General features: G+C 36.9%; 1 protein-coding gene across 1 annotated transcript; it reads right to left on the bottom strand.

The window, feature by feature from the left end:
• Nucleotides 1-263: 263 nt before the first annotated feature.
• Nucleotides 264-2086, bottom strand: cdkn1ca (cyclin-dependent kinase inhibitor 1Ca). The gene is made up of 3 exons (XM_007231730.4): nt 1535-2086; nt 1041-1119; nt 264-895 (listed from the first exon to the last, which is right to left on the bottom strand). Coding segments are annotated over exons 1-3 (576 nt in total). The 5' UTR covers nt 2031-2086; the 3' UTR covers nt 264-894.
• Between the last annotated feature and the right edge of the window lie 11512 nt (nt 2087-13598).

Raw genomic sequence — 13598 nt, 5'->3', positions numbered from 1 at the left:
TACAAATAAAGTAAGATAATAAAATAAGGTAATTTTTTTTGTAAAGTGCCTTAGTTAAAAGCACAAGAAAAAAAGGTGATTTTTTTAACTTGAACACTTCTGCATTCGGGACATTTTTTTTTTTTTGGGAGGGGGTATTTTCTTTGCTAGCAAAAGGCACCCGGCGAAAGAAAGCGCAGAGCCAACATTTCCAACACCAACCCCCACCCCTTCCCACCATCCCCCATCAGCCCTCCTCCAACAACAGACACAAGAGCAGGATGTAAACAAAAATATAATTTATTTTTTTCGTGATTCATTCATTCATTTTCGTACAAAGCTCGGAAATATATACGTTTATATATATTAAACATCGGCTCAGAGACATTCTTTGCATGACAATCATCCGGCAGAAACTTAAATAAAACATTAAACATAAAACTTAAAATATTGCAGTAAATAAACAGCAGTAAATTAAAAAAGTGACCAAACTGCGGTGGATCATAAATTAAAACAACATAAATTAGGACAACAAAAACATACACGAAACAAAAACGAACAAAATAATCCTAATAAGGCTAGAATCTAAACTAGAATCTGTAGCCTACCAACACAAAAATAAAATAAAACATAATCAAAGAACACAATAAAAAAATCTCAAACAAAATATTAAAAAATTGCACCGTTTGAGAAGTTTGTAACACTGCAACTTGAGTCCGTTTGGCAGAGCCAGTATTGCTACATACATCAGATCATAAAAGATCGAGATCGAGCTTTTTTTTTTCAATCTGTCTGTTTGTTTGTCGGTTTTATGTCTTTGTTTATGTCCGTCTTTCCGCCCCGCGTCCGTCATCCGCTCAGCAGATAAACGCCGGAGCTGGTCGTCCACAAACAAACTGAAAACTGGAAAAAATATCTGCGGAAGAAGTGAAAAACAACAAAAAGTTATTTTCTATAATTTAGCAAACCCACGTGCTTATTCTTACAGTGAAACAATTTTATATTATAACAGTATTATTTTTGTTTGATTTGTTGTTGAAAATCAAAAATCATTTCCTTACCATCTGATTCTCTTGCGGGGTGTGATTTCAACAGGGATGGAGGAGCTTTCTGCGGACCTCTTTCTTTTGGGGAAAAAGTCTGGAGAAAAGAGAAAAAGACACGAGAAGATTAGATACCAAACAAAACAAACAACAACGTTGCTGCTAATGAGTAAAGTGTAATAACAGCCTAATTATAATTATAATGATAACAAACTGTGAATTTCCTAATATTAGTAGGAAGACGAAATTGAATATAAGAGTAAAATGATCTATGACAAAAACTCATAATTTGGTTTGAGTTTTAGTTTTTTGAATAATGTAAAGCATTATAAAGAAGAAAAACTTGATTACTAGTGTTCGTGTTGTTTTGTTTTACTTTGCTTTGACATTTGTTTGCTTCGTTGTCGTCTTGGTCAGTGCTCCATGCAGCGTAACAGTAATGCTACCACCACCAAGTGTTGCAGTTTTAGTCTTCAAATAATAATAATATTAGCAATAGTACTGATGTTTACCTGTAATTTGAGTGCTGCTACTTCTGGGAGACTCCTGCACCGACCGACTCCGTCTCTTTTTGCGTGCGCACGTCGGTGTTCCGTTCAGAGCTCCGGACCGGTTCTCCTGGTTGACCTCAGCGGGGGGACGCACCACCTCCGGTTCGGCGTTTTCCCCCGCGCACTCCGCGCTCTCCACTTTAACGTGATTAATTAAAGCAGTCCGCGGTTTTACGCCGCACCGACCAGAGTCCCGATAGAAATCCGGTACGCACCGCGCGCCCACCTCCTCCCACTCGTAATTCCCAGGCAGGGGCGAGTTGTTCTCGAAGTTGAAGTTCCAGCGGCTACGCTCGCGCTCCGAGATCTCCTGCAGCTTCTGCTTCATCTCCCGGTTCAGCTCCTCGTGGTCCACCGGTCCGAAGAGGCTCCGGCAGACCTTGGTCCGGGTCAGCAGCGGAAACGTCCTCCGGGCGGCGTGTCGCTCCAGTAGACTCGGTACCTCAACATGAGCCATTGTGCGTAAATATCAGTGCTGTTCAGCTGGAGGATGCGTTTGAGTTACGGAACCTCTCAAAACCTTTTATATGCCCGTGCCGGTGCTTCGGAAGAGCAGTGACCTCTTCTGATTGGTCGCCTGAAAGCTACAGCTCACGTAGAAGACCCGCCCTCACCTCCCCCAGGCAAAGGGATTGGCCGGAAGGTGATAATGGACGGTGAATAGAAGTAAAGAGCCTTTCAGGACGCGCCCCAATAAGCGTGCTTGTGTTGTAGAATCCTGACTTTTAGTGCTTTACAATGCTTTAGCATTATAGAAGAGCATCTGTTTTCTGCTAAAGTTTTAGTTTTAGTTCATGAGGACAATTGAATCATAAAAGCCTAAAAAAAGTTGCAAACAAAAAGATTTATGTTCTGGAAAAAAGTCAAGTTAAAAACAAAAACAATGGTGCTACAGATGGTTCTTAAAACTATGCAAAGAGTTGAAAAACAAAAAAATGTTATAATTAGAAAAGTTCGAATGTGAAGAAACCTTTAAAGATTTAAAAACTAATGTAATGTAATGTAATAAAACAAAGGTTCTCTTACAAAAATGTTTTGTTTTTGTTTTTTTAAGCCAAAATGGTTATATTATGGCATTGCTTAAATATACTGCATGAAATTAGAAGCTGTTATATTGATTGATCCGGATATAATGGCGAAAAAAAACTCAAAATGAATAATCCAAAAAAACTATCCATATTTAAAAAGTTATAGAGGTATTTAATTATGTTTAATTAAAATAGAAATCATCATCACATGGGATAGTATACGGTTTTAAAACGTTTTACTATTGCACGAATCAAAGCAAAACAAAATATTGTTAAAATTAGTTTTGACCAATACATTTCTATGATTTTTTTTCATTAATTTTTATGTTTTTAAGGCTAATTTCTTAAGGCAAATACGATTTTAAAGCAATGCATACATGGACAATAAAACCAAAAATCAACTAAAAATAAAATGAAAATTCATTATAGCAGGTCTAAAATGATCTTTAAATCTTAAAAAAAAAAGTGTGTCAGATCCTGAGAGCTTCATTGTGTAAGGGCTATATTACTGAATTAACTCTGAGCTGACTGATGTATTTGCAACACAACGATTTGTAGACCAAATTTCCATGATTTTTCCAAAACTTTCTGGTTATTTTTATTTTTCCAAGACATGCTATTTGCTATTTTTTACATTCCATGACTTTTCCGGGTTTAACTTGAGTATTGTTTTTAATGGAGTTACGCATTGAACCCTGATTGGCTAGACCTTCACCAATAGCTCGTGTAGAATACTCTATTTGGGACACGGCCTCAGTGAAGAGCACAGCAGGCGTTTGGCAGGCGACCAACACAAGACACCCGTAGAGTATTTTCACTTCTATTGTAGTCAATGGGACACACACACACACACACAACCAACCGGTGATTGTCTAAAAACGCTTGGGGGTGGTGTGTGAGGTGGTGGATGGTGGTGCAGGAGGTGTTTCTACACGCACGTGTTGCTTCTGAAGTAAAAGTGTCTCTATTTTTGTAAAATGTAAACTGCAGGAATTCCAAAACGCGCATTAAAAACGCTTCAGTTTCTGAATCAGTTTATCTGATTTTGCTATTTATAGGTTTATGTTTGAGTAAAATGAACATTGTTGTTTTATTCTATAAACTACAGACAACATTTCTCCCAAATTACAAATAAAATATTCTCATTTAGAGCATTTATTTACAGAAAATGAGAAATGTCTGAAATAACAAAAAAGATGCAGAGCTTTCAGACCTCAAATAATGCAAAGAAAACAAGTTCATATTCATAAAGTTTTAAGAGTTCAGAAATCAATATTTGGTGGAATAATCCTGGTTGTTTTTTAATCACAGTTTTTTTTCATGCATCTTGGCATCATGTTCTCCTCCACCAGTCTTACACACTGCTTTTGGATAACTTTTATGCTGCTTTTAAAAATTCAAGCAGTTCAGTTTGGTGGTTTGATGGCTTGTGATCATCCATCTTCCTCTTGATTATATTCCAGAGGTTTTACATTTGGTAAAATCAAAGAAACCCATCATTTTTAAGTGCTCTCTTATTTTTTTTCCAGAGCTTGTTGTTTTGATGTTATTTTGTTATTTTAAAATGTTTGGTTTTATTTTTGTGGAAAAAAAACATATTTTAGGTTGATTCTGGTATTGTTCTATGGAACGTTAGCTTAAAAATATATATATATATATAAAAAATACTTTCAAAGCAGAAAAAGTGATTTTAGTTGTTAAGGAACTTCTTTTGGTTTCATAGAACGTTATAGAAACGTTAGGTTGTAATAAAAAATAAACATAAAAAAAATTAGAGAGTTGTATTAACTTTCATTACACTACGTTATGTAAGAGTTTAGCAATGAAATAATAAAACTTAAAATAACTCTGAAAATATATATTTTTAAAGATTGCTTTGATGTTAATACGTTTCACTAATGTTAATATATAGGCCTAATGCCACAACTCGTTACTGAACAACAACACAAAACTACACTGTTTAATTTTATATCCCATGCAGCATCAGTTCTGTTCAGACGCAACAAGGTTTTTTTAGTTTCTGTTTTTTAACAAATTGAATTGATTAAACCCTAATATATTGGTTAAAACTACCAGCAAAATAAGACAAATGGTCGATTTTTTTCAATACATTTTTTAAATAGCCAAAAATTAAAATCAACGGACCAATAGAAAATGATTCAGACGTGTTTTTTTAAATATATACAAACATAACAAAATGTTGCCTAATGTTATGTTTATGATTTTATTTTGTGGCACGTTATAAAAAAACGATCAAATAAGATTTCCTTGTTTTTCTTCTTCTTTATGTATGAATGTATTTATTAATATATTCATTCATTTAATTAATGCTGCTTTTTAAGAAAGTAAGTAATGCTCATCACTTTGGGGGTCGAATGTAAAAAATGACTGCTCTACAAAACAAATAAAGACCATCGAGAGAAAATATGATCAAAAAGAGCAAATCATCAGCTAAACCAATCAGATTATGATCATCGATCATCATCAGAAGTGGCGTCTGATTGCAGCTTCATTTGAAATAAAAAAATAGAAGGAAATTCTTTGAGAAGATCTACAAATGTTTTTTTTTTAAAGAAAATAAAATATAAATGTCATGTTAATATTCGGTCTTTATTTTTATTTCTATTCGCTATTAGATATGATAGAAACTTTCATCCAGTAAATAATAATAAAACTTAATTTTAGCTTTTTAAAAAAGCGCATTAAAATGGCATAAAAAACCCACTAAAACTACTTCTAAAAGACATTTTCTCATCCATGCATGATCACTTATATCCTTTATATTTTGAACTTTTGCTCTATAAATTATATATTGCACCATCTACTGCACTCTTTTACCAATGTTTAATTTCTAAATTTTGCATTTACTTGATTTGTATTATTGTAATTGTGTTGTTTTAAACTACTTACCTACTGTTTTTAACTTCTTACCTACTGCATAAATTTTTTTCGTGATCAATGAAGAACCGAAAGACTTTTTGTTACGTTAAACCGCACCGCCCTCTTGTGGAAGCTTCGTGGAACTGCGCCTTTTTTGTTTTTTCGCCTGTTTGATTTATTAAGTTCTGTTTGTGTTACACAAACGAGATTTGTAAGTTATTTTGTTTAGTTAGATAATTTATTACATATATATATATATATGTGTTTTTGGAACATTCTAATTTTTCATTAAAACTGACTGAGATGGTTGGACATTTTGATTAGAATTTTTCCTTTTGTTTTTTAGTTCATGCTTGTTTCTATTTTACTGCTTTATGCATCAAGTCAGTTTTATTTATTTATCTGTTGTTGCCTTTTGATCATTTTTATTACCTGTGCTTTTCTTATCTATCATTTTTATGATGCCTACTCTTATTCTTATTTGATCTAATTTGTATTATTTAAATAAAAGTTGTTTGATTGAAATGTTTGGGTATGGTTTATTATTTTAAATACTATAAACTTTAAATACTATTAAACTAAGACACAACACAAATTTTATTTTCCCCCAAAAAATTCAAAATTACATGAAAATATAGCCTTATCCTTACGTGTATTTTTGAAAAATGGTCATGAAAACTATCTCAAATACTTAAAAAGTGGTTGGGTACAGTGCAGTATATCCAATATGAATAAAATTGTTTACAGAAATTACATTATAGTTTTTTTTTTTTTTCATAAAAATCGCTAAATTTCATAAGGCTATAGTCTTATGTTTTTGTGAATTTTGGACCATTTTCAGCTATTCTATTTTTCATGAAAACCAACTCAAATAGGTTTAAAAGTGGTTGTACTTTGTGCAGCATATCAAATATGAAAAAAATAATAAGAAATGACTTTCTAACAATTTCGTAAAAATCGGTAAATTTCATAAGGCTATAGCCTTACGTTTTTGTGTATTTTTGGACCATTTTGAACTATTCTATTTATTCCTGAAAACTTACTCAAATAAGTCAAAACATTGTTTTGCATAGTGAAGTATATCAAATATTATCAAAATAATATAAAAAAAAAATACGTTCTAAAATTTTCATCAAAATCGTTAAATTTCATAAGGCTAGCCTTATGTTTTTGTGTATTTTTGGACCATTTTGAAATATTCTGTTTTTTCCTGAAAACGAACTCAAATAAGTCAAAAAAATTTTTGCATAGTAAATTATATCAAATATGATCAAAATAATGACAAAAATAGGTTTTATTTTTTTCATAAAAATCACTTAATTTCATAAGGCTATAGCCTTACGTTTTTGTGTATTTTTGGACCATATTGAACTATTCCATTTTTTCCTGAAAACTAACTAAAAAAAAATCTGAAAATTGTTTTGCATAATGAAGTATATCAAATATGATCAAAATGATGACAAAAAATAGGTTTAAATTTTTTCATAAAAATTGCAAAATTTCATAAGGCTATAGTCTTACAGTTTTTGTGTATTCTCTGACCATTTTTAACCATTCAATATTTTTTTTTCGTGAAAGCTAACTTAAATAAGTTATATATGGATGTGCAGGGTGCAGTATATCCAGTGCCTTCAAAATAAGTTGCAAAATACACTTTCAGTCTTTCACCAATATTGCAAAATTACTAAACACTGTAGTTTTACACCTTTATTTGATTTTTCTTCTTTGTTTGAAATATGGCACTTTATTAACACAACAAAAATTGCAGCAATCATAGTAACAATACACAGATAACACAATCATATAAATATTAAGTACAATAAGAATAAAAACATTAAAATTAAATAAGTACAGTAATGTATGAGAAGTATTTCTTATATATATATATATATTTATATAGACATAGCATATAGCATGTTAGTTTGTTAGATATATATTTTTTAGCTTATAATGGGGCAGATGCTAAACTAGAAGGTATGAGGTAGTTTAAACAGTAAAAACAAAAATAGTAAAAACAGTCACAAATAAGAACAAACAGAAATTAGAATCAATGTTTATTAAGTTCTATTAAGAAAAGACAGGATTTGCTGCTCCAGTGGACAAAAGCACCAACATTACCGGCTGTGGATTGAGGGTTTAAATCCCGGGCCATGATTCTTCTCCCTCAGCAGCCGGAGTCCGAGAGAGTACAGTTGACCATGCTCTAGTTATACCTTCACTGTGGAGGTAATGCTATATTTCTGAAAATAACTGTAAAATGTCTGTAAAATCAGGTGATAACATTTTAAAAGAACTTTTTCATTGATTTTTTACAGCAAAATGACCTTGATTTATTTTTAAAAATCACATATTTACTACATCATTAAAAACTCATCCACATTACTCACCCAAAAAAACATGAACCTTGCATTTTTCAACAAAATCAAATCAATAGGTAAAACTATAGTCTCACATTCACAAGCATTTCTGGACAATGTGTAAGTGTTAACATATGTTGGACTTATACTGCGTGCAACATCCATCATTAGTTATAACAGCAAGTTACATTTCAGGTTACAAATTGTCAAATTGTCCAAACATCATAAGAGAGATTACATGAGCTTTTTTTATGAGAATATATAACATAACTTTATTATTTTCACCAAAATTCAAAATTCATAAGACTATACTCTTACCTTCATTGTTGGTCTATTAAGTATCAATAATAATAAATTATTGTGTCAATAAATATATTATTTCTGTTTTTAAAAAAATGATCCACATTGTTCATCACCTTCAATAAAATGCATTTGTATTGTAATAATTATTATTATTACTATTATTGTTGCAAAAAAACATTGTCAGCTGTGATAATAAAGTTGTATTTCAGAAAATAATACAACAAAAATTGGGAAAATTTACATGAAAACAATAATTTACAGAGGTTGCCATCTTCATTAAAATCTTCTTCTATTGTGTAAAAATGTCTATAAATAAGGTGAAACCATTAGAGTTTGCAGTATTTATCCAAATATCACATAAAATCTCCTTCCATTATTTCCCAAAAATTGAGAAAATCTGTTCATTCATGGGAATTTTTGTGTCTTAATTTACGAGAAAAGTCACTTCTGGCTCCCTTCTGTTCTAACATGTCTCTGTATTGAAAATCTTATACAATAAAAAACATTTGCTTTACAAAATCTGCCTTTCACTGGCAGATTTCATTTTCCAGCAGGATTTGGCACACTGCCCACACTGCCAAAAGTACCAATTGGTATTATATTCTAATTGTTTTTTTTTTCATTGGCTGTGAATCATCAACAATAAAATAAATAAACACTTAAAACAGATCAGTCTGTGTGTTTAATACATCTATATAATATACAAGTTTTAAATGTTGAAATGAATTACTAAAATAAAATCACTTTTAATCACAATTATATTCAATGTTTTAGCTGCACTAGCATTTAACCTTATTTTGAGCTATTTTATTTACAGCATAAGTTGTATTCAACACCTTTCAAAGAGGAGGAGCTGCGTCTGTGGTTGAATTAACTAAATTTATATCATTTACCCAAACGTCCATTAGTCTGATTTTATCATTCTGTAAAGTGAAAATTAGTAGTGAAGTTCAGTTGATGCTTGTGACGTTAGCTAAAGAGCTAATCTACAAGCACTTGTGCGCCTTTAACGTATTGGAATGCCTGAAGCTCTGTCCACACTCTGCGCAGTAATACGGTTTCTCTCCGGTATGAATTCTCTGGTGTTGCTGGAGGTTACCCTGGGTAGTGAAATGCCTCCCACACTCCGAGCACTGGTGTGGTCTTTCTCCAGTATGAATTAACTGGTGCTGATGGAGATGACTCTCCTGAGAGAAGTTTCTCCCGCAGTCTCAACAGTGATACGGTTTCTCTCCGGTATGAATTCGCTGGTGAGTTTTGAGATTAGCCTCCGTAGTGAAGCTCTTCCCGCACTCTGAGCAGCGATACGGTTTTTCTCCAGTGTGAATTAGCAGGTGTGTGTGGAGATGACTCAGTCTGGTAAAATTCTTACCGCACTCCGAGCAGTGGAAGGGTTTCTCTCCAGTATGAATTCGCTGGTGCGTTTTGAGATGACTCTTCTCACAGTCTACGCAGTGATACGGTTTTTCTCCAGTGTGAATTCTTTGGTGAGTTTTGAGAGAACTTCCTTTAGTAAAGCTCTTTCCACACTCTGAGAAAAATACAGTCAAGAAAAAACTTCCCCAATGTTCAATTTGGCCACGAGATGAGGATGCGGAAGAAGACGTTTGCTGAGTTTGGGAGATTTCTGTAGACGCCATGTTTTATGTTCTTTAGGGATTGGAACAATCTTCTGATTGGTTGAATCTGTGCAGCTAAAGTTCAACCAGGTAAGGAAGTCAACGCAAGAAGGCACAGAAGAACAACGGCATTAATTTCTGGAAAAAAAATAAAGAAAATATCTGGTGTTTCTGCAGCAGGTGAGCAAAAGGCAGCCCCGTTACAACAGGGCAAGCAAACCAATCAATAACATGGGTCCCCCAGATAAGGACTGGTTATGAATTGAACGCAACAACAAACTGTAAGTGTTACTGCTGTAAATATACCAAAAGATTTATGTACTTACTTAAAATATATTAAAAATACATTTTTATTACGCTTTCATCAAAAGTTTGAAAGCAAACTTTGATCATACTTTTTAAAGTACAATATAGTGTATTTAAAAAAAATAGACTACAATGAAGTTCACTTTTAGTTTAATGTAATTCAATATACTTCTAAAATACTTATTTCCTAATATATATTTTTACATTTTTTAGCAAAGTGTGTTAAAAACAACTGTTACAGTAGTTCACTTAAACTGTAAACAGTGTATCATGTAACTTTTTAAAAAGTAAATTAAATTACTACTTCTAGTAAAAAATGTTAAATAAATTTGTAACACACTAAAAAATGTAGTACAGTATGTGAAAATAGATTTTTATACCCAACAAAGTATACTAGAAGAGGGCTCTAATGTAATCAATTCTAATATCCACATCATTTCTAATATACCTGGTGTATAATAAATAGTGATACAGTTGTAATACTCATTAAATGTATTATAATTTTACTGTAAGCATGTTTAAAATATGGGGTTAAATACATGAAGTAATATATTTAAAATAGTTATATTTTAGTACAGTTAAGCACACTTTTGTACTATTTTTATACAATTAAATTTAAATAAGTACAAAGAAGTTGTTCTATTTTATCACTCTTTAAATATACTGATTAATAATATTGTGGCTACAAGAACACTTTAGTGCACTATAACATAATAATGCTTAGTATACTTTAATCTAATCTTTTCACTAGGTTAGGTTTTGGAAAAATACAAATAAAAATACTTGGAAAAGTCATTAAAATTTGCGTTTATCGATGGAGAAAATCGATAATTTTGAGCTACAAATACGTCATCTCAGAGTTATTTCAGTAATCTAGCTCTACACAATGGATCTCTCGGGGTCAGGCCTACTCTAATCAATTTTAATTCTAGTTTTAGTTGATTTTTGGTTTTATTGTCCATGTCTGCACTGATGTTTTAACTTCAGCAATCATGAAGCGACGGAGTTATCCATCAGGAAGAGGGAAAAAAGGAAAAACAAAACAGCTATAAATTATAATTTGCATTAAATAAATTAGACGTACCTGTACAAAGGTGAATTTTTGGCAGCATATAGTCTAGCAATAAAATACATAGGTAATGTTTATGTTTAGTATTGTGGCGTGGAAGAGGAAGGAAGACCTGTGAGACTCATGCTGAATGCTCAACAGCTCCTTTATTGAACCGGCTTGCCACTCACTTACAGTCTTTAACAAGACTAGGAGAGCTAAAACCATATCCACAGAGCTCAAACAGCCCAAAGGCCACCAAGCCCCCCTCCCAAGGGTCAGCCGTCCCGGCGACCCCACCAACCCAACACAAACCCAGTGTACAACAGAACATTTTTTTATTTTTTTATTATTATTTTTTTTTTTTACAATCAGTCGCAAACAAAGTCATTAAGGCGGGCGGGCGGCCTCCGTGTCCGCGGCAGCCTGGAGGGACCGGGCACGGCACCGCCTGCCAGCGGCCCCGAAGAGCCAGAGTTCAGGTCAGGCACGAGTGCAAGGCCGGCAGGCTCCGCACCACCGTCCACAGTGTCCGACAGTCTCGGCCTATAGGGGGCCAGCCTATCACGGTGCACAATCATAGTGCGTCTGCCCCACCGGATCTTATACACCACCTCCCCCAGCCTGGACAGCACCAAGCACGGACCCACCCAGGCCGACTGGAGCTTCGGGCACAGTCCCTTCTTCCGCTGAGGGTTATATAGCCAAACCCTCGCCCCCACCGCCAACGGGTCCCCAAAGCAGCGCGTGTCGTACGCACGCTTCTGCTTTTGTCCGGCAGCAGACTGGTTGGAGCGCGCTAGACGGTGTGCTAATTCCAGCGAAGACATAAGGTCCGAGACAAAAGTGGGCGTGTCCGAAGCGTACCCGCCCCCGTCAGGAGGCGCCCCAAAAGCCAGGGAGACCGGCGTCCTCAGTTCACGCCCGAACATAAGCAGAGCCGGCGTGAATCCCTTCGTCTCCTGCACAGCGGAGCGACAGGCCAGCAGCACTACCGGCAGGTGCCTGTCCCAGTCACGCTGGTTCTTGTCCGACACCATGGCCAACTGCGCCGCCAGCGTGCGGTTAAAACGTTCCACCAGTCCGTCACTCTGCGGATGAAGGGGCGTCGTCCTGGTCTTATGGATTCCCAGGATGCGGCAGACCTCCGCCATGACCTCCGACTCGAAATTTCTCCCCTGGTCGTTGTGCAGTTCTTCCGGAACCCCGAATGTGCAAAAGAACTCCCGCACCAGGATATCCGCAGTAGTGACCGCCCCTTGGTCCGGCACCGCGTAGGCCTCTGGCCACTTCGTGAAATAGTCCATCGCCACCAGAACAAAGCGATTTCCAGAGTCCGTCACCGGAAAGGGGCCCAGCACGTCCACGGCCACCCGCTCCATCGGGCTGCCGCACTGGTAAGGGTGAAGTGGGGCGCGGGGCGCCCTCGAGGGGCCCTTCTTGGCAGCGCACATGTCACAGCAGTGCACGAAGAGTTCCACGTCGGTTCTACACCCAGGCCAATAGAAGCGTTGCCTCAGGCGCTTCAGAGTCTTGGTGACACCAAAGTGCCCAGCCCCAGGTGACCCATGAACTCCCCGTAGGACCGATCCCCTAAGTGCCCGCGGTACCACCACCTGAAAAACGCGCCGCCCGTTCGCCGGATCCTCCCAGGTATGGCACAGCACGCCGTCGGACAAACTAAAACTAGCCCAGTTGGAGCGCAACGCCTTAGCAATCGGGCCCAGCGGCACCACCTCCCCCCACGACGGTGTGACGTTCGCACTGAGCGCGTGTACTGCCCACAATAATTCGCGATCCGCCCGTTGCGCATCGCGGAGCTGCTCTACGGACACCTGAGCCACCCCGACAGCGCCAGTAACATCCCCGGAGATTGCAGCGCAGCGTGCGGTCTCAGCAGATTTCTCCTCAGCACGAGCACAATGTTTGCAGTCGGCGGCCACACACAGCCGGCGCGACAAAGCATCCGCATTACTGTGGCCACGGCCCGGGCGGTGCACAACCTCAAAACGAAACTCCTGGAGTCTAGATAACCAGTGCGCGAGTTGGCCCTCGGGCTCACGGAAACGCATGAGCCACTGTAGCGAGGCGTGGTCAGTGCGCAGCAGAAAGGGCACCCCATACACGTACACTCGGAAATGTTTAAGGCTTTCGACCACCGCGAGTAGTTCCCGGCGCGTTACGCAATAGTTGCGCTCCGCCTTGTCCAGGCGGCGGCTATAGTATGCTATTACGCGCTCGGAGCCGTCCTGAACCTGCGACAGGACTGCTCCGAGGCCGTGGTCGCTCGCATCAGTATCCACAATGAAACTCTCAGACACCTTCGGATACGCTAGAATCGGAGCATTGCACAGGCGGCTTTTTAGCTCCTCGAATGCCCGCTCCGCCTCGTCAGACCAGCGGAATTTCACACTAGGCTTAGTCAGAGCATGAAGCGGCGCTGCCACGTCCGCGAACCCCCTAATAAACCGCCTGTAATACGAG

Source organism: Astyanax mexicanus, chromosome 23 (assembly GCF_023375975.1).
Source record: "Astyanax mexicanus isolate ESR-SI-001 chromosome 23, AstMex3_surface, whole genome shotgun sequence".
Classification (NCBI taxonomy): Eukaryota; Metazoa; Chordata; class Actinopteri; order Characiformes; family Acestrorhamphidae; genus Astyanax; species Astyanax mexicanus.
The sequence above is the reverse complement of the archived record's forward strand: the minus strand, read 5'-3'. Positions and strand labels throughout refer to the sequence as shown.

Bases quoted from the DNA above. Each gene is read 5' to 3' on its own strand.
- cdkn1ca (XM_007231730.4), bottom strand. From the start codon at position 2,030: ATGGCTCATGTTGAGGTACCGAGTCTACTGGAGCGACACGCCGCCCGG. The intron at 1,120-1,534 runs GTAAACATCAGT...TCTTTTCTCCAG, and splicing joins TAGCAGCACTCAAATTACAG to ACTTTTTCCCCAAAAGAAAG.